The 21,420-nt window shown below is 41.4% G+C and overlaps 1 protein-coding gene across 2 annotated transcripts; it reads right to left on the bottom strand.

The window, feature by feature from the left end:
• Positions 1–427: 427 nt before the first annotated feature.
• arid2 (AT-rich interactive domain 2) lies at positions 428–20,392 on the bottom strand. 2 transcript variants are annotated; one of them, XM_058772583.1, is made up of 21 exons: positions 20,252–20,392; positions 20,063–20,156; positions 19,316–19,413; positions 13,680–13,813; positions 11,560–11,778; positions 11,409–11,476; positions 11,263–11,332; positions 10,872–11,122; positions 9,821–9,917; positions 9,522–9,731; positions 9,206–9,370; positions 7,819–7,894; positions 7,601–7,735; positions 7,277–7,473; positions 3,762–5,992; positions 2,773–2,915; positions 2,550–2,688; positions 2,336–2,418; positions 2,129–2,255; positions 1,948–2,039; positions 428–1,020 (listed from the first exon to the last, which is right to left on the bottom strand). In XM_058772583.1, the coding sequence occupies exons 1-21, from the start codon at positions 20,341–20,343 to the stop codon at positions 909–911; spliced, it is 4,833 nt and encodes a 1,610-aa protein (XP_058628566.1). In that variant the 5' UTR covers positions 20,344–20,392; the 3' UTR covers positions 428–908. The 2 variants fall into 2 exon arrangements, with proteins under 2 accessions (XP_058628566.1, XP_058628567.1); XM_058772584.1 differs by having other exon boundaries at positions 2,773–2,912.
• Positions 20,393–21,420: the final 1,028 nt, after the last annotated feature.

The following is a 21,420-nucleotide window of genomic DNA, read 5'->3' as shown; positions in this document are numbered from 1 at the left end:
TGAATACAGGTTGAGGGGAATACCTTCAATATGTTTTGTCTCTTCTACAAAATGACATATGATATATTATTTCATACTCTTTCAGCCAGCAAAATGAGTTCTACAAGTTATAATAGTACAAAAAAGGGGAGGAAAAAAAAACAAAAAAAAAAAACAAAAAACAAAATCACAGTTCCACAAAGAAAAACCTGTAGCCCTCCGCCAGCCCTCCCAAAATTTTACAGCATCAGTACCTTCGCAGAATATTTACAGGGTTTAAGTACATTCATCCACTGCTGAGTATAGAATCACATCTCAAACGAGTAACCAGGGGTTGAAATAAAAAAAGTGAGTCTGAACCTACTAACGTAACGCTTCTGATACCAGTGGGCAGCAGCGGCATGAAGGAGGGTGATTTAACTTTATATCTATTCACAAATATTTACACTTTTTTTTTTCTCATTTACTCATATTGGTATTTATTTCAATAATAAATAAGTGAAAATATAATCGGCTCAAGTAAGAAAACCAAGCTATCAAGTTATAAAGAAAAAACAAAATCTAGCCACACCTCCGCCGCCCCGCACCGTTGTCCACTTGCCCCGCCCACAGAATCCCCCCACACTCCTCTGGGACTATAAAAATGTGCTCGTCGGGCCAGGCGTGAAGAGGCGGTTAGAAGAGTGAAATGGGCGCTGGTTTCTGAGTGGCTGGTGGAAGACCCGTGGCAGTTTGTAAGGGAGGTGGTGGAGAGGGACTGGGTGGAATGGAGAGAGAGAGAGAGAGAGAGAGAGAGAGAGAGAGAGAGAAGGGTGTGGGAGGAGGGTTTAGGGAGACGACCCAACGACGCTGGCGACCTGTGTGGCAGCAGAATGGGGAAATGGGCTTCTCGTCTCCTTCCGAAGGTTTTTTTTTGGGTTGAGCTGAGCTCAGGCCTGCAGAGAGCGCGTGAGTTCGTAAAGGCATTTCGCGAGCGTGGTGGAGACCTCCATAGTGCTCAGCGCCAGCACAGAGAGATGATTTTCATGCCGCCTTACCAATCTGAACAAAAAAAAAAACAACAATCAGACACTGATTACGTTTATGAAGTCTACTTGGTTGATTTTTTTTCTTTGCCAAAGTCACATTTCACCCCAAAATAAAAAATTTTTACTTGCATTAAGAACAATAACAGTATTAATAATTACTACTACTAATTAATAATAACAATAACAGTAATAATAAATTACTATAATTGAGTCTTTTTGCATTGTTAAATTTAACAAAATTAAACATTTCCTACATTATTCTTACAGAAATATCAATTTTATTAAAAAAAAAAAAAAAATAGTAATTTGTAAAAATATAGAAATTATACTATGATTTTCATTACTGCAGGGAAGAAACTTTTGTACTGTAGTCTGTACTCCAGTAAAATTCTTATAAATATAATAAATCAAATTATCTAAATATTTCTATAAATATTTCTATTTTGATATTGTAATAATAAAACTGATTTCTTATACCTTTCTTTTTATTTTAAGCTGAAATATGACCCAACAATATTCATGACAATGTTTTAAAGAAACATAAAAATGTAAATAATTACATAAAGATATTATTTGCATTGTTAAATTTGACAGGTAAAAATTGCTCGCGTCAATCTTACATAAATGGATCCATTTCTTTACAGAAATTAAAAAATTAATTAAATTACTGCAATGTAGAATTTTTGTACTGTACTACAAAAATAAAGAAAATGATGAAATTATCTAAATATTTAATGATATGTAAATACTTTACAGTAAATATAGGCTATTACATTACTATTAATATTAGAAGAATAAAAACAGTTTCTTATTTTTATTTCTTGAAATATGACCCCAAAATGTTCTTGACAGTACTAAAAAGAAATGTGATTATATATTCCCTTTTGGCATAAATTATTGATTTTACGCCACAAATTACAAACAACCACACTTTACTTACTTCCGCCCACAATCAGAGTACTTGGCGATGCTCTTTAACGTTAAGGCAGCAGTTAGTCTAATGTGTTTGGTCATTGGTCCCTCTTTATCGTCCTGAGAAGGAAAAAAAACAATGTTTCAAGCTTTACACTTCTAAAACCAGCACATATGTCATTGATTTGGCATGATGTAATAATACCAACCGTGAAGTCCCTGAACACCAGGTTTCGCGAGCCCCTACGTAAAGCCATCAGAGCTGCACTGGGGTGGTTGACGAGCGCTTTCTGTGGTCTGGGAGGTGGAGGACTGCTGACCGCCGCTGGAGGAGACCTGCACATCAACACCGTCACAATCTCCATCACAATCATCTACTACCTTAAACCAGCATGAGCTAAAGAAGTCATACACACTTGGAAGTGTTGGGGTTGCTGCCTTGCGTTTGCTCCTCCAGTTTGAGAGCGGCTAAGAGCGCTTCCCTCGAGCAGTGCTTATCCTGCAAAACACACACTCTGATTAGTCAAACACACACACACACACACACATATATATATATATATATACAGACAGCAGGGATAGATGTCATTATAACTGCATCAATAGAAAGAGAGAAAGATGGGATCTTGCCTGCAGGTGCGTGATGAAGGATAGTCTCTGGCGAGGAAAAGGTTCACAGCCCTCCCATTGGCACTGCCCTGGGTACGCGTCTTTACCGCCATGATGGGTAGCTGCATGGTAAAACACCTGTGATGGCGTGTCAAACCACCTGAAACAACATGTTAAAGTTAGCATGAACCATCCTTCTCAAGACAGGCATCTATAAAGCAAAGCACATCACATGCGTCCTCACCGTTTGCATGCCTGCCACAGACATCTGAAGTTCTGTCCAGGTTTACGTGCTTGATCTGGAGAGAGGGCGGGTGCTGGAGAACTCTGATTGGTTCCCTGTGCAGCCGGATCCACTGGAGGCGGAGTCTGCACTGACACAGGCTGCTGCACACATGAATAATCAGTGAGTCATGTAGAAGGCTTAAAATTAATCTTATAAAATGACAAGCATGTTGTGAATTTGCAATTTTCCTTTTTCTTTTTACAGTAAGCGCAAGAAATAAAAATATAGTGCCATGCACGCTGAATTTCATAAATGCATCTAATTTTTTTCTTGCACTTAAACTCAAAATAAATTGTATAAATATTGCTTCCTATTCAAACTGGGCACTTCATTTGGGTCCAGAATTATATTTGTTTTCTTTGATTATTTTATCATTATTTCTCTCATTTTGATTTCTCGATTGCAGGTGTGGCCTTTGTCATTATTAACAGCTCATAATAGAGTAATTTTTACTAGTTAATTTTTACATATCCAACTTAATTAGATATGAAAAAAATAACGCGATTAAAATATTTTAACGCAGTTAATGCACGGTCCCCGTCCCCAGACCTGTACATCATCTTACATTTCGTATAGTTGACTGTTCACAAATACGATGCAGAGCAACAACTCCATAAATGCAGTTATACCATTAGAATATATTCAGTAATAAAACTGTAAAGTTTGGTGTAAGTGCTGAAAAAACTCACAGCCTTTAAGGATATGTATTGTAACTGTAATCAACAGATGTAAATAGATACAGTGTAATAAAATAAACACTTAAATGTGTATTTTGGATACTTTCTTTCCACTAGTCTGAAAGAAGACAAGTTATGGAAGCAAAGTAGCCTAAAATCTCATTGACCAGTGCATAAAAAAACAATGGTTTTGTCTACAGTGTTGTTATAAAAAACAAGCATTAGGTTGTAAAGGCACAATTCTGTAACCATGAGTCAAAAACACATTACCTGAGCATTGGTTTCAGGAAGCGGCGAGGGCACACATGGTCTCTGCTGCGCTGCATTCTCTATTGCTACTTTTGCTACTGTGCTTGGGTCTGCGCCCGCCGGAACGGCCACCATGGTGGAGATGTTACCAGCATTGTTGGGGTCGCTGATGGTCACTATCCGTACGCCCATTTTGGTGGGGATTCCGGAGGTACCTCTGTCCCCGTCCTCCAGCGGTCTCTTCAGCGGCCGGCTCTCCGAGGTGCCGTTAGCGGGAGGCAACGGCGGCGGCTCAGAGACGGGCGGAGGTGGGGAGTGGTTATGAGGTGGGTGCTGTTGCCTCAGGCCCAATGTCTCTGAGTTAGGGCCGTTGGAGATCTCAGCGCCGTGGCTTGGCCCGTTGGCCAGGCGTTCGGCCTGCTCTGCTTTGGCAGTGTCCTGCTGAGGAGCAGCAAGAGAGTCCGTGAGGCCCAAAGCTCCATGCGCTTTCTGAGGTGACAACACCTCGCCGTTCCCCATGTGTTTGGAAGCCTTGTGATTTGGAATGTTTTTGCTCGGATGGGTGGCGTCCGACCGGTCAAAGTCGCACACCCCATTTACCATTAGCTTTTTAGGGTCAGAGGGCGTCTGCTTCCCAGGGCCGCCGCTGTCACCGCCTTGCGCCGCAGGGCCGTTTAGTGCCTCTGCTTGGCTGTTCCCTGAGTGGTATGGAGGTAGACTCGAGTCAAACTTCCTCCCGTTGAGCAGCTTTGCCGCAGGTCCATCCACCTCTGCGGATTCACCATTGCTGGCTTTGGCCGAACTGTCGGTGACGGAGTTGTTCTCCATGACCTCGATCTTGCGTTCATGGATGTGCAGCCCCGTGGCGTCCTTGGCCTCCTCCTCCTTTTGGCAGATGATTTTGTCACCTCGGAAAGGCGGAATGGGCGTGGCTCCTGCAATTGGCAGAGGCGGAGTCAACTGCAGGCCGATTGTGGGCGGGGTTTGCGCTCCCTGGCCGGGGAAGCCAGAATTTGGCACTACTGTGAAGGTAACTTGGTTGCTGGGCGTAGCCTGCAGAAGGGTGCCAGGGGTGGAGGTGGAGATGATCTGCCCTGGGAGGATGGAGATGGGAACGGCACCGGTTGCCTGCAAGGGACTCTGCATAATTTGCACGTTCAACTGAGGTTGAGACGGCATCGGACCACTGTTGGTCACCTGGTATACGACTTGCGGGCTTGGCGCCCTCGTGCTCGCAGGAGCGGGAACTTGCGGAGCGGGGAGTATGAGTTTTCCGCCTGGGGTGGAAGGACCACGTTTCGGAAGCAGTAACTGTTTGATCAGACTAGATTCTGTGGAGGTAGGTTGGGCTGGGGGTGGAGGAGGGGGCGGAGTCTGCTGAAACTGCCGCTTGACGGACAGCATGTGGCTGACTGTGTTGGGCGTGGCTTGCTGCACAGGGGCGGGGTTAGGGATCGGTGCATTGGGGGAAGCGGGAGACTGTGTGGGCTGCGTTTGGATGGTTTGAGAACTGGGATTGGTCAGTACGATTTGATGGATGGCTGGGGCAAATGCGGTGTTGGGTTGTTGATTCTGACTGACGATGACTAAGCTTTGCTGTTGCGGTTGCTGAGGTTGAGGCTGTGGCGACTGCGCTTGTGGTGCAGGTTTGGGGGCGATATTTTGAAACACGCCGCGGTTGCTAGTCACGCCTGAGACAGTCACGACCTGCCCTCCTGCCATCAGCGAAGTGCAAGGTGCACTGACATACTGAGGCGGCGCGAGCACCACAGCCTCTTGGGAAGGGGCACCTTGCTGTCCCTGAGGGGCTTGCAGGCGCTGTTGGGCCACCGAAGGACAAACACCTTGTACTCGACCTGTAAAAACGTGTCCCTGGGGCGGCGGCCCCTGATGGATCAGTGTAATGGGAGCGTGACGGAGCAAGGGCTGCTGGGTAGGTGAGCCGCTGTGGTTAGGAACAGCAGGTGCAGCGGTGGCCGTGGGGATGGAGCTCTGGATCATGGCCGTTTTGAGAATGTCATTGGGTCGTATGAGAACTGGGGCGGTGGCGGGAGGGCATGGAGGAGGAAGTGCAGCTTGTCCTGGTGGGTTCATGGGGAGTCGAGGAACAGTCGGGGCTGGCGCAGGAGCACTGGGAGCGTTGGCGTGCGACGTTCCATGCATGGTGAAGGCCACCTGTGGTGCTGCCTGGCCGGCAGTAAGGCTTGGTGCTGGTCCCCGGACAAGCTGCCCTCCCACACCAGGAGGCAGCGCTGCATGGACAAACAAGAAAGAACAAATCAGCTATAAATGTGACTGGCTTATCGCATTGAACACTGCAAGGGCTTTTGTTTTATTATTACACCTGGGTAAATTAAATTTGGTGTTCAAGTTCAGCACTGCACGATGGGGTTAACTAGGGTCTTATGATTTTCACTTTGCAGAAAATGTGGGAGGAATTGCAGATTCATAAAAATGGAATTGGCTATATAACAGAATTTGGCAAAATCTAATTATGGCACAATATGGACTAATGTCTCTTTTTTCTTTCCTTTTGTAATGCCACGTCAGCTTCTATGGCTATGTTGTTTTGTGTTTCTCCTTTTACAATTGCCCTATTATTTATATATGTTTATTGGTATTCTGCTATTGAAGAGCTGCTAAACATTTTTTTGTTGTTCCTTTTACTATGACAAAGATCTATTCTATTCTATTCTTTTCTATTCTATTATTTTATACAAAAAAATTTAAAGGACCATCACATCCCACAATTCATCCATGCATCAAATTGTAAACCTGTAAAGATAGGAACAGTTCAAATGTAATTTGATTACATTTTAAAAGATGAATTAAATTGTAAAGTTTTATGCATCCATTTGATTACCACAGTTTCATAGTAAATCTGTTTTTAATCATAAAACAAAGAATACGGAAATTCTGTTGTTTTTCTGAAAAAATAAAATATTTAATATTGTTATATTGTTAACATTTTATGAATTCAACTGATCAGGCATCATTTTTGATTATTAAAATTTAAATTGAGTTCAAATGGAATTCAGAAAATTTTAAACGAAAACAGAATTTGGGAAAAACTAAAATAGAATTTGGGGGGGGATTAATAGAGCCCTAGGTTAACATTCTTATTTATATATTTACGAGGGTAATAAACTTAAATTGTTGTCTGAAGTCTTCTGAAACAGTTTTATAGCCTTAAATTTCTTTCTGTACAAAGTGAATGCATATTTCATGAGGTTAGCACTGAAGCAGTTCATGATAGGTTGTCTGTTTCTAAACAACTCGCACATTACAACTTCATTTTCACACTGTATAGTTTTCGCACCACAATTTATAGCTTGTGAAAATGGCCTTTCATAAACCAGGGTGTTAAAAGCAGTGCTAGATTCTGTTTATAATAAGTACAAAGAATTTAAACTAGTTAAAATGGGTTTTTAACCAGGGTTTAAAAAGCTTAAACCCAAGATCAAATGTAGTGCAAAACATCTTTCTGAATTGTTAGAATGGGAGTTCTTGGGCCAATAATAAAACAGTATCTCTACCTGTCTGGGGCTGAGGGGTTTCTGAGGGAGCTTCGTGTTTAGGAACTGGTGCAGGACTGGCCTGCTGCTGCTGCTGATAATAAAGCTGGACGGGGAGAGGAATCGACCTCTTCCGCACACCAACCACATGGATCTGAGCCTGTCCACTCAGCCGTGTGTCCTCCACACGCTTCACCGTGTGATTAGGAAACAGCGTCCTGAGAAACACACAAGCACAGCGTTGATTTTGTGTTTGAGTGGTGAGTTTCAGCATTCAACATTTACCATTTGGGACGGCACAGATACAACTTCACAGCATCTGCCCAACAGTTCCACTGATCTCACCTCAAGCATTTGTAGAAGTTATTGGATGTTAACACTCCACCCCGCGCCATCTTGCTGCAGGCCGCCAGATATTCAGAGTACATCTCAGAGCGAGAGACCGAACCGTCTGGATGAACCTCAAAATGAGCATTTAGCCTAACAAGAGCAGAAAGCATTCATAAAACACTAGAAAACATAACAGATTTGAGAAATGCAAGGAGGAAAGATGTAAATCTTACCACTGAGTTGTGAATTTCTCTCCATCTACTTCCACAATCCCAGGCGGAGGCGTAGACTGCACAGGCGCCCTGTTCACTACAAAGAAACAAACCCAAACACACTGTAAATACAAATTACATAAACTCCTTTCTTATTACTTTTCCATTTCAACACACATTTTTTTGTGCGATTTTTTTAAACCCTACCTTGAGACTTAAAGCAGTTGTAGCCAGTTTAAGAAAAATGATCTTCTATTTTGTGATTAATATTACTCAATACCATAAACACTGATGAGGAAATCTATTTTTGCGTTTTATCATAATGCGAGAAAAAAAATCGGTGGTAAAAGTAAAACCTGTAAGATTGGGGGTCAGTAAGTTTTTTTTTCTTTTAAATAAAAAACCTTTTTCAAGAGTATCAACAGAATAAAACATTTTATAAAAAAAAGGAGTAGAAATAATACAATTCAATAAAATATGTTTGATAGACAATGAGCTCTTGATGATGTAAATGTGCATTTTGTTTAACACTTCATTTTACAGTGCATTTAAGTACTGATTAATGTACTTACTATGGGGCTGTTTACACCTGGTCACTTCAAGCGTTTTGACTGATCGGATAGCTATCCGATCGTGAAAAGACCAGATGTAAATGCCCTCCGAAACGCATTTGAGACGGATATAAATCCGATCGCTCAAACCACTTCAGGAGGTGGTCTGGGCCGCGTTATAGGCTATATGGGATGTGACTGCGCTAATGCAACACGCATTGCTGCGGACGATTAGCTGAGCATCCCTTCAGCAAGCCGATGCGCAAACTGCCCTGAATGAAACTGAAAGTAAGACGCAGACGGTCAACACACAATCATCTTCATTAAAAGTAGTAAGACAAATTTATCTTTCCAGTGCTGATGCCGCGAGCTCTCCTATTGCGGTCTTTGATCTTGAAATGAGCAGATAATGAATAAAATGCACCGCTTATCTTTTGATTTCGTTGACGTGAACTCATTTAAATGTAAATATAGCGCGGGAATTGAAGATCGGATTTATATCCGTTTTGCGACTACATAATTATGTGGCCAAGTATAAATGGAAAGAAACATTTTAACAAATTGGATAGGTATCCGATCAGCGAAAACGCATGAAATGACCAGGTGTAAACATGCCCTATAAGGTCAGGATGAGGGGTTGGTTGCGTGTAATTATGCATACTATAGTAAGTACATGTAATGTATAACAAGGACACCGTAAAATAAAGCGTTACTGCATTTTGCATCAGTCCTATCCTGCATTGTGTGTAAATCACTCACTCTCAACGGTTATTAAAAGAGAGAAAGTACTTCTTGTGATATCTGAATATGTTATTTTGTACACACAAAATCCGACAGCGGATACATAGGCCACTTACCAGCGCCAGGAGTGCCTTGTGTAGGTGGAGGAACGTGCTCGACAAGCTGCGGCCGAACCTCTGAGACCTGACTACTTGAGGCCTGATGCTCGATGAGTTTTACTGCCGTCAGGGCATCCGGTCCGAACGTGTGCAGGTCCACTGACACCAACCGCACTAGAAGATCTGACATACACACATGCAAACCATGTCAGTTCACTGCTCCTGAAGGTTAGCGGTGCCACAAAATTCAGCAACCGAATTTTTGGACTGAAACATCAAAATAAATGTATGGTTTTGGAGGGTGGAAATCGTTGACCTAAACATAAACATGTACCTATGCTTCTCTCCACGGAGGAGATTTTAGAGCATGTGATCTCCCCAAGCTCGGCCAGCTGGTACAGGACCTCCAGCGCAGAGATGACCAGCATGATGTCCGGTAGCGTCAGGAGGGCGATGACTTCTCGGTACGACTCCTGATCCACATACTCGCAGATCAGAACGCCGTTATCCTCCACTTTACTCAGGTTCCCGAGAATTTCCATGGCTGCAGGATACAATGGAAATAATTAGCAACTCTCAAAAGGAAAGAACGAGGTTTAACTGCATGAATGGTTCACCCAAAAAGATGCTTACCCCTCATTTTGAGAAAACGATCCCGTGACAACAAACACTTCGTGATGGTGTGAAACATCAGATGCGTTGTTCGGAAATCAACTGGATCCAACTGAAGCTGAAAAAGGACAAAGAGACATTTAACAAATGATACAAGTGGCCAACAGATCCAGACATGAAGCCTATAGAGTGCAGGGATAACATTTATAACTTAGAAACAAGAATTTTAGCACTTCTGGTTCCATCGTTTTAAAGTAAATGGGTTATCTGAATGAGTTTTTGGTTAAATGCTTAAATTAAGGTTTGTGGTGAACCAAAGCTCAAGATTTTGACATTTCATTCAATGACATAAAACATATCAGTAATACCTCTTTGTGATTTTTTTTTTTAAGCTTTTACTTTTCTTAAAATATCTAACAAGCATCTAAATGAGACTACAGATGTTGTCTGAGAAATTAAACGTCATCATGCGAAACAGGCAAATTCATCTACTTGCTATTCCACTTTTCCACTTTATAACTGCGCTCTGGCAAACTATTCTAAATCAAACTTTGAAAATTAAGAAGAAAGAGTTTAATGGTATTGATACTGAAGTCATGTGATGATGGTGTAGCTTCTGCTGATTTGTATTTAGGCCTTAAGGTGCGTTTCATTTGTTAAGATTATCATGATGAACAAAACACATAAGTTGGTTAGTCGGTGTTTTAACGTCATGTCAGCTTCTTTGGCTATTTTCATGGCAAGTAACAAGTTGAAATAACGTAAAAGCTATGCAAAAACCTATGTTTGCTTAAGAGAGACTCTAAAATGGATTCAGATTTGATGGTGTAAAATTGGATTTGAAGGTGTTTGTGGAGTAATACAGTTTCCTAAGAGATCTTAAACCACAAAATGTCTAAGAATCATGAACATTTGTCGTTCACAGAGCTTATTTTCTGCAGTAATCCAAAAGCCAATGGAAAAATCCTGTTGGGTTTTTTGTAAAGGGAACTTGATGTAAACTTACATGTTGGCTGACAAAAATGTGTCATAATTGCAGCACTCTAGACAGATGTAGATTGTGGACTCTAACCTCTCCGGCGACGTTGCCGAGCGTGTCGAGACCCAGCTGCCGCAGATGAACGAAGGTGCAGTGCGCACAGAGTAAGAGGAAGCGCAGACATGTGCGATTAGCTGCCAGGAGTTTGATGTTGGCCTCCTCGAAGGACAAGTTCCTCAGAATCATTGCCACCTGCAACACCCGCTGGCCCTCGACGTCTCCGATGCCTACGGCACGTGCCGGGTGGAAGAGAGGAGTGCAGACGCCCCTCGTCTCTAATCCAACTGAAAAAAATGACACAATGCATGCTTAGTGTGAAGTAATGCTCGGTTATAACATATCGACTAATCAAAGCGAAACTACACTTCATTCAGCGCCTTCACCACATCAAAGGAGAGTAGTCGGAATGTAAATAACCACATACTTTGGGGTGTGCAGCTCTTGTCTGAGATGAGATCTTTGACTTCATTGTCTTCAATGACATCTTTCCAAAACTAAAATAAAAATAAGAGTTAAGAGCACAAGAAAAGATACCATGCAAGAAATGCAAGTTGACATCTTTTTTCTTACCCTCACAAAGTCTCGTGACGTTTTCTCCTGCCAGTCTGTCCCAAACAGAGCAGAAAAGCTGCCTAATGCTGAAAGACAAACATATGTAACGTTAGCATGCTCATGCAGTCCCGAAGTGCAGATACTCTAGTAACCGCAGTATTAAACGTACAGTCGTCGAAGACTCCCGCGTGTGCCAGCAGCAGCGTGACGAGTTTGGGCTCTTTTTCTAGCTGCATGGCGTGCTTGCTCTCGTTGGACAGGAGCGTGCACACATTAATGGCAAAGTCCACTTCATTCGGGAGCCCAGACAGGAGAGACAGCACCAGTTTGTTGTAATCGGATGGAGGGACGAAATCCGTCGACAGCCCATAGCTCTGGCGGAGATAGTCTGTCAAACAAAGGATAAGCAAAAGATAAATTGTTTTATATTTCTAGAGATTTCCTGAAGAAACTGTGAGCCGTAATTGGCCATGTGTCTTAGAGGTGGCTTGAGACTTATACAAAACTAGACTCAGCCAAGTATGAATACATCTAGTTGTTCACACCACATATGTAAACTTCACTTCTCCCAAAAAGATCTATATCAGCATATGGAAGTTAGGGGTTTGGCCCTATGAAATATTGATTGCATTTTATTTTACAATCCTGTTCTGCATGTACATACTTGCATATCTTATGTGTATCTCACACATACTTACTGAAGTACTGCAACTGGGTAATAAATAGGTACCAACCCTAAACTTACTCCTTAAAGTGCCCCATTATGCCTTTTCGAATATTACCTTTCATGCAGTGTGTCATGTAGCTGTATGTGAACATAAACTATCTGCAAAATTGTGAAGCTGACGGTGCACGATAAATAATTATTGTCTATCAAAAAAAAAAAAAAAAAAAGTCGGCTCGCAATCGCCATAACGAGTTGTCAGGAATTCGAATCCTATTCCGTTACGGTGGTACATCACAAAGTAACACATTTGCGTTTCGTTTCCGACATACGTTGTACACGGTAGACCAATCACAAAGGACAGCACCATCTGACCAATCAGAGCAGTGAGGGCTCACGGGAAGGAGGAGTTTAGAGAGACTGATTCTTTGAACTGCTTTGCACGAGTCGTTTACGAATCATTTAGAAATGAGGTCAAATTAAATTGATTTTTTTGAGAAAACTAAAGTGTTTTTTGACGTTGGATGCATGTAAAGCTGTTTTAGGAGACTTAAAACAATATTAACAACCTTAAAAATGGCATAATAGGGGCACTTTAACATATTCTTGACCGAGTGTAGCTATATTATATTACTCAGTATTTTATTAGATAAGTACATTGTAAATACACATACTCTAAAATAGTGCAACCTTTATATAATGATCAAAAAAGATGTCTCAATAATTGAATTCATAAAATGTAAAATTTTAACAACAATGCCCTATGAAGGGTTTTATTTTTTCAGAAATTTTGTCGTCAGTTTAATTTTTTCTGGATTCTGTGCTTTAAGATTTAATACAAATATATTATGAAAAAAAACCTCAAAATTAAATGCATAAAACTTTCATTATTTACCTTTTTTTTTTTTTTTTACCATATCAGCAAAGACTATATTCATGGCAAACTCAAGAACAAAAACATTTAAAACAGTCTTAATTACAACTCTTCAGATGAACTGTACACAATTTAACTAATTTAATATTATTTTCAAAAAAAAAGAAAGAAAAAAACAATTCCTTTTTTTCTTTTTAGCAAATAAAGTGCTGCACATCAGAGGTTTATTGTTAAAATTAAAACATGGACGAAAAAGTGTGTTATTGTGTGATATCCCTTCAGGAAATAATGCTTTATTGATTTTAATTAATACTCTTTTTGAATTATTATTACTTTGAGAAGTACAATCTACTATACAACAATAATCCGTGTCAATTTTTTTTTCCAAATTAAACCAAACTTATTTTGGCAGGTTGTCACGAAGACCTTTGAGTTTGTGTGTATCTGCTCATAGTTTAATCAAATTGTCAAATGCTGGTGAAGTGACTCTCAGAGCAGCTCTGGAGATGAAGTTCACGTGTTCATGTCCTCATACAGTCAGACTAAAACCTACCCCAACCCTTATGTAAAGGGAAATATCATCTGTCTCTCTGAAAGGAGTACTATTTCCTTCATGGCATTAAGAGTTTTCACAGGTGCAGCTCCAACGCACACTAACCCTTTGAGCTAGCTGTGTGTGTGTGTGTGTGTGTGTGTGTGTGTGTGTGTGTGTGTGTGTGTGTCTCAGAGAAGCAGATGTGCTCATCTGTACCTGATACAGTGTGTTGCTGGTAGTTGTATGACGTGGGTATTGCACCAATTGGAAGCAAATGTTTAGGATTCCCAGGCTGCTCCTCTTCATCTTCCTCTCCAAAGTGATGCACCTTTTCATACTTCTCTAGATAGCTACAGAGAGACCAGAAAAAGACATCAGCACACAGAATGACAGACAGATGGATAATCACTCATGATCCCAGGGGAAATTTAAGAGACACGAAGATTTAAACATCCAGACACATTTATTCACCGACCGGTGAGCACCTGTTTAAAAGATCAAGTGGTTATAATATCATCATATACATTTCATAGCATGTTTTAAACGGGCAGACATCGGTTTCTGCATTAAGACTGTTTGGTGGGTTAATGTGTGAATGTCATTCATTTCCATGAGCAAATTAAACAAACAAACCTGCGTGCCTCAGGGACTGAGAAAATCCATTAGCATTTTAGTTGCTACAATTTTTTAAACGGTTGATGCCAATAAAACATATTTAGAGAGTAGAAGGGAAGACTGCCAATATGATAACCATACATAGTAAACAATTTAAATGAGACGTACACAAATCTGCTTCAAGGAACAGTATTTTAGCCAGAAGAGACGGTTTAACTTAGCCTTAATGATGGATTTGGTTCTTACAAACATGCAGCTTTTGTTTCACAAGTCATTAAATGAATGGACTGTGAATGGTGTGGATTAATGTGATGTTTTTATCAGCTGTTTGGACTCTCATTCTGACGGCACCCATTCACTGCAGAGCAAGTGATGCAATGCTACATTTCTTTAATCTGATGAAGAAACAACCTCAACTATGTCTTGGATGGCCTGAGAGTGAGGACATTTTATGCCAGTTTTAATTTTAGGGTGAACTATTCCTTTAAGATGTTTTTTTATACATTAATTTAGATTTGACAAGATTTCAGAAGTGACACTAAGAAGAAATTATGTTAGTCACAGACATTGACACAGATTAATCAGTCTGTCAAATGCAAAGAGAATATATACATGCAAAAGTTGCAACCTAACATAAACACACTTGATTAAATCCCCATTAAAAACACTTAAAACAAGGTAACTGCACACTTTACCATCTCACACAGCTCTGTAACCTCACATACTGAAAGACGGTCAGAAAGCACAAGCTGTTTATTCCAGAGAATCAGGGATCAACCATATTGTGAGTCTAATAGTAATATTCACAGTCCTGCTCCGTGTGCGAGTATGACTCATGAGTGGTTCCCTCAACTGAATGAGCTTTCACTTACACACACACACACCTCCCACGGGCTACAATACAAACACTATAAATAGCTATCTGCACACCATAAACACTAGAAAACAACACACTGTACTGGACACACACAGCGTGGACAGACATTCGCTCACCGGACTGTGTAATTGTAGGATTTTAATTAGTGATAGCTGGTATAACCAAATCCACCTGAGAAATGCTCTCCCTTTTCAAATGTCAGTTTCATTTATTAAATATTTGTGTATTTTAAGTTGATATGTAAAACTTGTTTGCCGCAATTAAAGGGATCATTTACCAAAAATTTAAACTATGTTATTTTCTCACCCTCATATGCTTCCAAACCTCTATGACTTTTTCTTCTCCATGGAACACAAAAAGAAAATATTTTGACAAATGTTGGTAACAAAATGGTTTCAGTTCCCTTTAACTTTCGCTGTATTTTTTTTGCCCATGTAATGGAAGTCAATAGGAAATGAAACTGATTGGTTTCCAACATAACCATAACTCAAACAAGTTTGGAATGACATTAAGGTTTTAAGGCATTTTTGGGTGAACTATCCCTTTAAATTGTATATCAACGTTATATTCACAACCTGCAAATCTGCTTTTAGCCTGATTACAGGCTGATGTTTCTCGAGACACTAAATGAGGACCTTGGGAAAGCATCAGGTTTATCATGTACAATTTAAGTCAGGGGCACTTAGTCGTGTTTCTGGAGATCTACCTTTCTGCAAAGTTTAGCTCCAACACTAATCAGATACACCTGAACCAGCTAATTAAGATCTTCAGCAGGACTCAAATACAAACAGATGTTGAAGGCAGATCTCCAACAACCATTTCTATCTTTTCTTTCATAAACCTAAAAGGTAAAAGACACCGCAAACCGGGCATATAAATACAGAAATGAAGCTGACATGAGGAACTATGGCATCCAGTCAGTGCTCACGTGAACAGCCCCATTTCTGACTGAGGTCCAGACAGAGAATTACTGCCCTCTACTGGAGACACAGAAGAAAAAGGTCAAGTTTAACCTGCAGGAGTGGCTGAATATATGGACCGACTAGGAGAAAATCAAATAGGACCCGAGACAACAGTTATGCAACAAACATCTTCAAAACTGAGTATACGCAATGCAGCTTCTCAATATTACAGTAAAAACCTAACTAAAGCGGTGCAGGTTGGGGATAACCTAGAATAAGTTAATAGGATTTCTAATATGAATACTTTACCATAACATGACCATGAGGTTCTACATATTTACATGCAAAATTAACACTCAATAAGGTGAGAGCAGACTGACCAAAAACAGATCTGAGCTGGACGGCTTTACTCATACATGAAGAGAAGAATGAAATTATATTCTGTGCACTCAGACAATTTGCATTTAAGGTTAATTTGCATGCAATTTAAAGAGTTAGTGATGTTCAACCTCCAAATAAACATTCACAAAGCATTTACAAATCAATTAACTAGGTATAACTTTGTTTGGGAGAGACATTTGATGCTTATAGCAATAAACATAAGTTTTACTAAAACATCTGTTATTTTAAGGTGTTCTTTGGTACAGTGTAATTACACAATTAATCCATACTTTACTGTTATTAGATGTAACAAGGACACTAAAATAAAGCATTACCAAACATTTCTTAAAAAAAAAAAAAAAAAAAAAGGCACGCAAAATGTTACTGGGAATATTTATATTACGAGCCAAATGAACACAATCAACTGATTTGCTAAAATGAATCAGAGTGAATAAGAATCAGCCTCAGAAAACTAGAACGCATGCTCCGATACGCTGTGCATAAAAAAATAAAGCTGCCCTGTCCCTAAAAACTGACCATTTGCCAATTAAGACATTGACATGTGTTGTTTAGCTGCTCTCCCCTCTTTAGTTGGCAGACGGAGTGCCTGACTGCAGATGCCACATTTAAATGACTCATTTCACATGCTCCGATCGGTGCCGAGCGGTTCAGCGGTAAGCTCATCACACCACAAACCCAAAGACCCAAGTTCAAATCCCTCGCCAGCTCTTCTTCAGCTGCGATGGTGCAAACACACGAACGAATTCCTCTTTTCGGCGTGAGTGATAAAGAGTTAGACTACACAATGGTGTCCTAATGGAGACACCTGTTCATCTGCAATCCATCAAACAAGTGCAAATGAAATCCTTCGTTTTTGTCCGAAGACTCACACTAGTGTTAACCGAGATGTTTTGGAGCCAGCGAGCGTTTCTCGGTCTGCGTGGTGCGAGTGAATCGGACTAAGTGAGATCCGACAGAAATGAGGATCCTGCTAAAGCAAGATCTTCTGAATCCCTTCGGCTGTGGAAAGGCCTGCAGGACTTTTCCCTCGTTTGATGTGCATGGGACGCTCCCGAGGTAAACCTTGAACGCTTCTGAAAAATAATCTTTGTAAAGTACATCTATAATCTGTAAAACATTCCTCCATCCTGATCCAATCAAAACACCTGCAACTCAAATCATGTTACTAGTTTTGAGTGTTATATAGTCGAACAAACAGGCATAATATGTAATACTGCAAAAAACATCCAGAGATTCTCTCTCGTTTGATGCTGCAGAAAAAACATTCTTCATCATGTCTGTCTAAACTCTTTGGCTTCGCTTCCACCAATCGGTTCAAACTCCCTGAGAGACGGATACACCTCAACATGACACAAACCTCTCCAGGATTTCAAAAACAACTGGCGTTACATCAGAATTGAGCAGCACTAAGACCTTTGATTACGAAAATAAAACCCAAAGGGAGCATGCCAATAAAAATATGCATATGCTGCAAATAAAACCAGTTAAAGCTCACGCGATCTCTCCGTGGAGCACTAATTCTGTCCTTCGTACGCCGCTCTCATGAGGAAGACACACAGGAGAACAGGATTTTGCATCCCTCGTCGTCCTGAGCTCTCGTCGCCGACAAACAACCTCTCTTGCAATGACTGTGAGGACGGTAAAAGACACTTTGCAGAATGGTAATTACGATTAGTCCGTTGCATGGCAGGTGTGCGTCTCCTTCTCACGGCCCACACAGCCTAAACGCTCCCTGCTGCCAAGTCTGTCTGTCTCACCCCCCCATAACCTACTAAACTAGAGAGAAACGCACGTGGAAAACCAGCAGCCGCACTCACTGTAGAACAGACAGCAGAGCTACGGCCGTACGCTGCTCACTGCTGATACTACAAAACAGGAAGATTTTGCATGTGTTACAGTTGGTGAAATTTTTTTAGTGGTTTACACACGAATCAACCGTGCGCATTTTATAAAACACCGTTAACCACATTCATAAACACACAGATAACAACCTAGAAAGCACAAAACACGTTCTGTATTGCAAAATAAAGTGACAGTTGAAGTCTGAACACACCAGCGCAGATCCAAAACAATCATCCACCATTGTAAAATTTACTGTCTCTTATTTAAATATACAGAACGCAGCTCATGCATGTTATAAAATTTCTATAAGAAATACTTATCAAACCAGATAAAAGACAAAACTCTGCCTACAAAACAAAAGACTCCTATAGACCAATGCAAGAGACAAAAATGCATCCTTAAAACTGACCCAAATACAAGTACCTGTAACTTCCTGATTTAGACTTAAAAATCCTTCCATATTAAAACATTGAAACATTTTATAGAGAACCATGTGTAGAACTCAATAAGTGGTGACAAACTAAGGCCTCGTTTACAGTTTTCATCTCATATTTGAATATACAAGAATCAGCAGATGCATGTTGTGAAGCTTATATAAAAATACTAAATATCAAATCACAAAAAAACTGCCTTCAAAACAAAAGACTCCTATAGACGAATGCAAATGACAGATGCATCCTTAAAAGTGACCTAAGTCCAAAATAGCCATCTAAACACTGTAAAACCTTGATTTAGATTTTAAAATTCATTCACATTAAAATACAATAAATGTTGCTTTAGAGCATTTTATATAGTGGAAAAGAAAGCTGAAACTAAACAGTATAAAAACCATCTAAACTACATTCTATTACTGAGTTTTGTCCATTATTGAAATATACAGAACCTGCCATTAAAGCAAAATACTTCAGATGCATCCTTAAAAGTGACTCAAACACAAGTCCAGAAGAATCATTTATCACTTTAAAATTCCCTGATTTAAATTGTATTTGCCACATAATGATGCATTAGCAACATAACATGAGCTGACATTAAAAACACTGTCAAAAGTCTGCTTTATGCAATCAACAACACACACATACGATCCTCTAAAACACACGCTTTCGAGTCAGAACCGAGCCGCATGTTTGAGTGCATCAGAGCAGAGAAGCGCCTGTAAACATTGAGCACATGTGCTGGAGCTGATCAGAGAGAGAAACTGAATAAGAAAGACTCACCGAAGGTAGTACTGTTTCAAAACAAAAGCAGCATTCGAGCAACTCCTGGGGAAATTGAAATCCTCGCTCAGTTCGGCCCACTGGTTCTTGTCGGACACCTGTAGGGTGATGAGACAGGTGAGAGGGGTTCGGTTCAGATGCAGGACCGTGTGTGTGAGAGAAAGTGTCTGTCTGTCTGTGTGTGTATGTGTATGTATGCTAACTCCCATTAGCACTCCGGCTAACTTACACTTTCCCATGTGAAATGAATAAATCAAACTAGTAGCAGGGAAACAAGGTACTCCGAGAAGAACCCCTCCGAATCCCCGCGTCTGGACCGCGGATCTGGCGCGGTTTGTGGCTGTATTTACAACGCGGAATACACAGGCCTGAGTGCGGCCTACAGTCGCTCAATCCTCCGCCACACGGGAGGGATAAAGCCGCTGATGTACACGGCGGGTCCGGACGGGGTTCGGTGCCTCAGCCTCGGTACGGGTAATCGATGTAAAAGCCGCCCGGTAATTTTGAAGTGAGTATGTGTGAAAGTGTGTGTGGGGCCAATACACACACACTCACTCACTCACTCACACACACACATATATATACATACTCGCTCACTCACTCACTCTCTCACATACATACATACACTTACACAGGCCGATGCACGGTAGAACCGCAGACAGACCCACCGAACCGAGCCAAGGAGTTGAGTTGGAAGAGTGTGTGTGAGATGAGAAATGTTAAGTTTAGTGTGTGTGAGGAACTTACCTTCGCGAAGCCCCCTAAAGACACCACTCTCATATACAGAGCGCCCAGGTCCAGCTCCTTCCCACCCACCACGGGAACCTTTTTAAACGGAGATCTGTGGAGAAAACAGCCCATATGAACACCGTCCGGACCCCTCACGCGCCCAGCGCGGGTCACCCAAGTTATAATAAGAGCGAAATTCCCGCTCACCCTCTGCTGTGGTGAAATTGCCGCAGCTCGTCCAGGAAAGCCTGTCCTTTCCTCCGCTGCTCGGGGAGGTTTTTCCCCGTCGAGTTCGCCATCGTTTCGCTGAAATTCGGTCAAACCCCCGGCTCAGATTCGGTTCCTAAGAGTCCGGGGATCCCATGCTCCGGTCCGCTCCGCTCCGGCGCGGCTGCGTGTTTGAAAAGTTAAAGAAACGACGGAGGATGAGAGTGGAGAAACCCGCTCCAACGGCAGCTCGAGCAGCCCGCGAACCCGAGCGAGCTCAGTCCAACGGCACCACGGCACCGCTCATGGCTGCACGGGAAAACAACGGTACCGGCTGCGCCTGTGTTGGGGTTTGGAGTGGGTTTTTTGACAGTGCGGGACGGACGCGGCTCCGGTTTAATCGCGCACACTGTGAAGCAGCAGAGGGATCCAGTTCAGACAAAAAGACCCGAGGCCGCGCGGCTCCGCGGCGCCCCCCAGCAGGCAAGCGTCGGTACTGCAACCGCCACAGCGCCGCTCATGAACAATAGACGGAGCTCGCTGGAGCGAAGGGGGAGTCGCGAAACTCCGCCAGACCGTTAAAAACGGAAGCCTGTCATGAGCGTCGGTTGGGGGAAGGGAACTGACAGTTTACACTAGGTAAACAGAATAAAATTGAGTCAAGCAGTGACTCCGTCCCCAATGACAAACTATACACTATGTACTTATTCACTATGTACTCAACCGCATAGTGTATGAATTGCATAAGATTATTTTTGGTGCATCCCAAATCGCGTACTTATGCACTATTCTATGATGTTTTGCAGTATAAATAGTGCAAGTAATGCGTTCACACTGAAAATTCCAAAATGAAAAAGTGCACTTTAAATACCCAGATGATGCACTTAAATAACCGAAAAAACGAAGTGTGGAAAGTTGAACGCTAGTATGCACTCAACTGTCGCAGCTTTAATTATGTCACGAAGGGGGAGGAGCTATCAGACTCTGATTATTAATGACAAAATAACCTTGTAAAATTCATACATTACATGGTTGAGTACATAGTGCGTAAGTACATAGTTATACTTATGTATAACTATGTATACAAGTACACAGTTACGTAGTACATAGGCAGTTCAACATTCCACATTTTTTCGATTATTTAAGTGCATCATCCGGGTATTTAAACT

The sequence above is a fragment of the Onychostoma macrolepis genome, chromosome 04, assembly GCF_012432095.1.
Source record: "Onychostoma macrolepis isolate SWU-2019 chromosome 04, ASM1243209v1, whole genome shotgun sequence".
NCBI classification, from domain to species: Eukaryota; Metazoa; Chordata; class Actinopteri; order Cypriniformes; family Cyprinidae; genus Onychostoma; species Onychostoma macrolepis.
This window is presented reverse-complemented; position numbering and strand designations above follow the sequence as displayed.

Coding starts and splice junctions, on each gene's coding strand:
- arid2 (XM_058772583.1), bottom strand. CDS start 20,343: ATGGCGAACTCGACGGGGAAAAACCTCCCCGAGCAGCGGAGGAAAGGA. Junction 20,157..20,251: donor CAATTTCACCACAGCAGAGG/GTGAGCGGGAAT, acceptor TTTTCTCCACAG/ATCTCCGTTTAAAAAGGTTC. Junction 1,021..1,947: donor TACTCTGATTGTGGGCGGAA/GTAAGTAAAGTG, acceptor TTTTTTGTTCAG/ATTGGTAAGGCGGCATGAAA.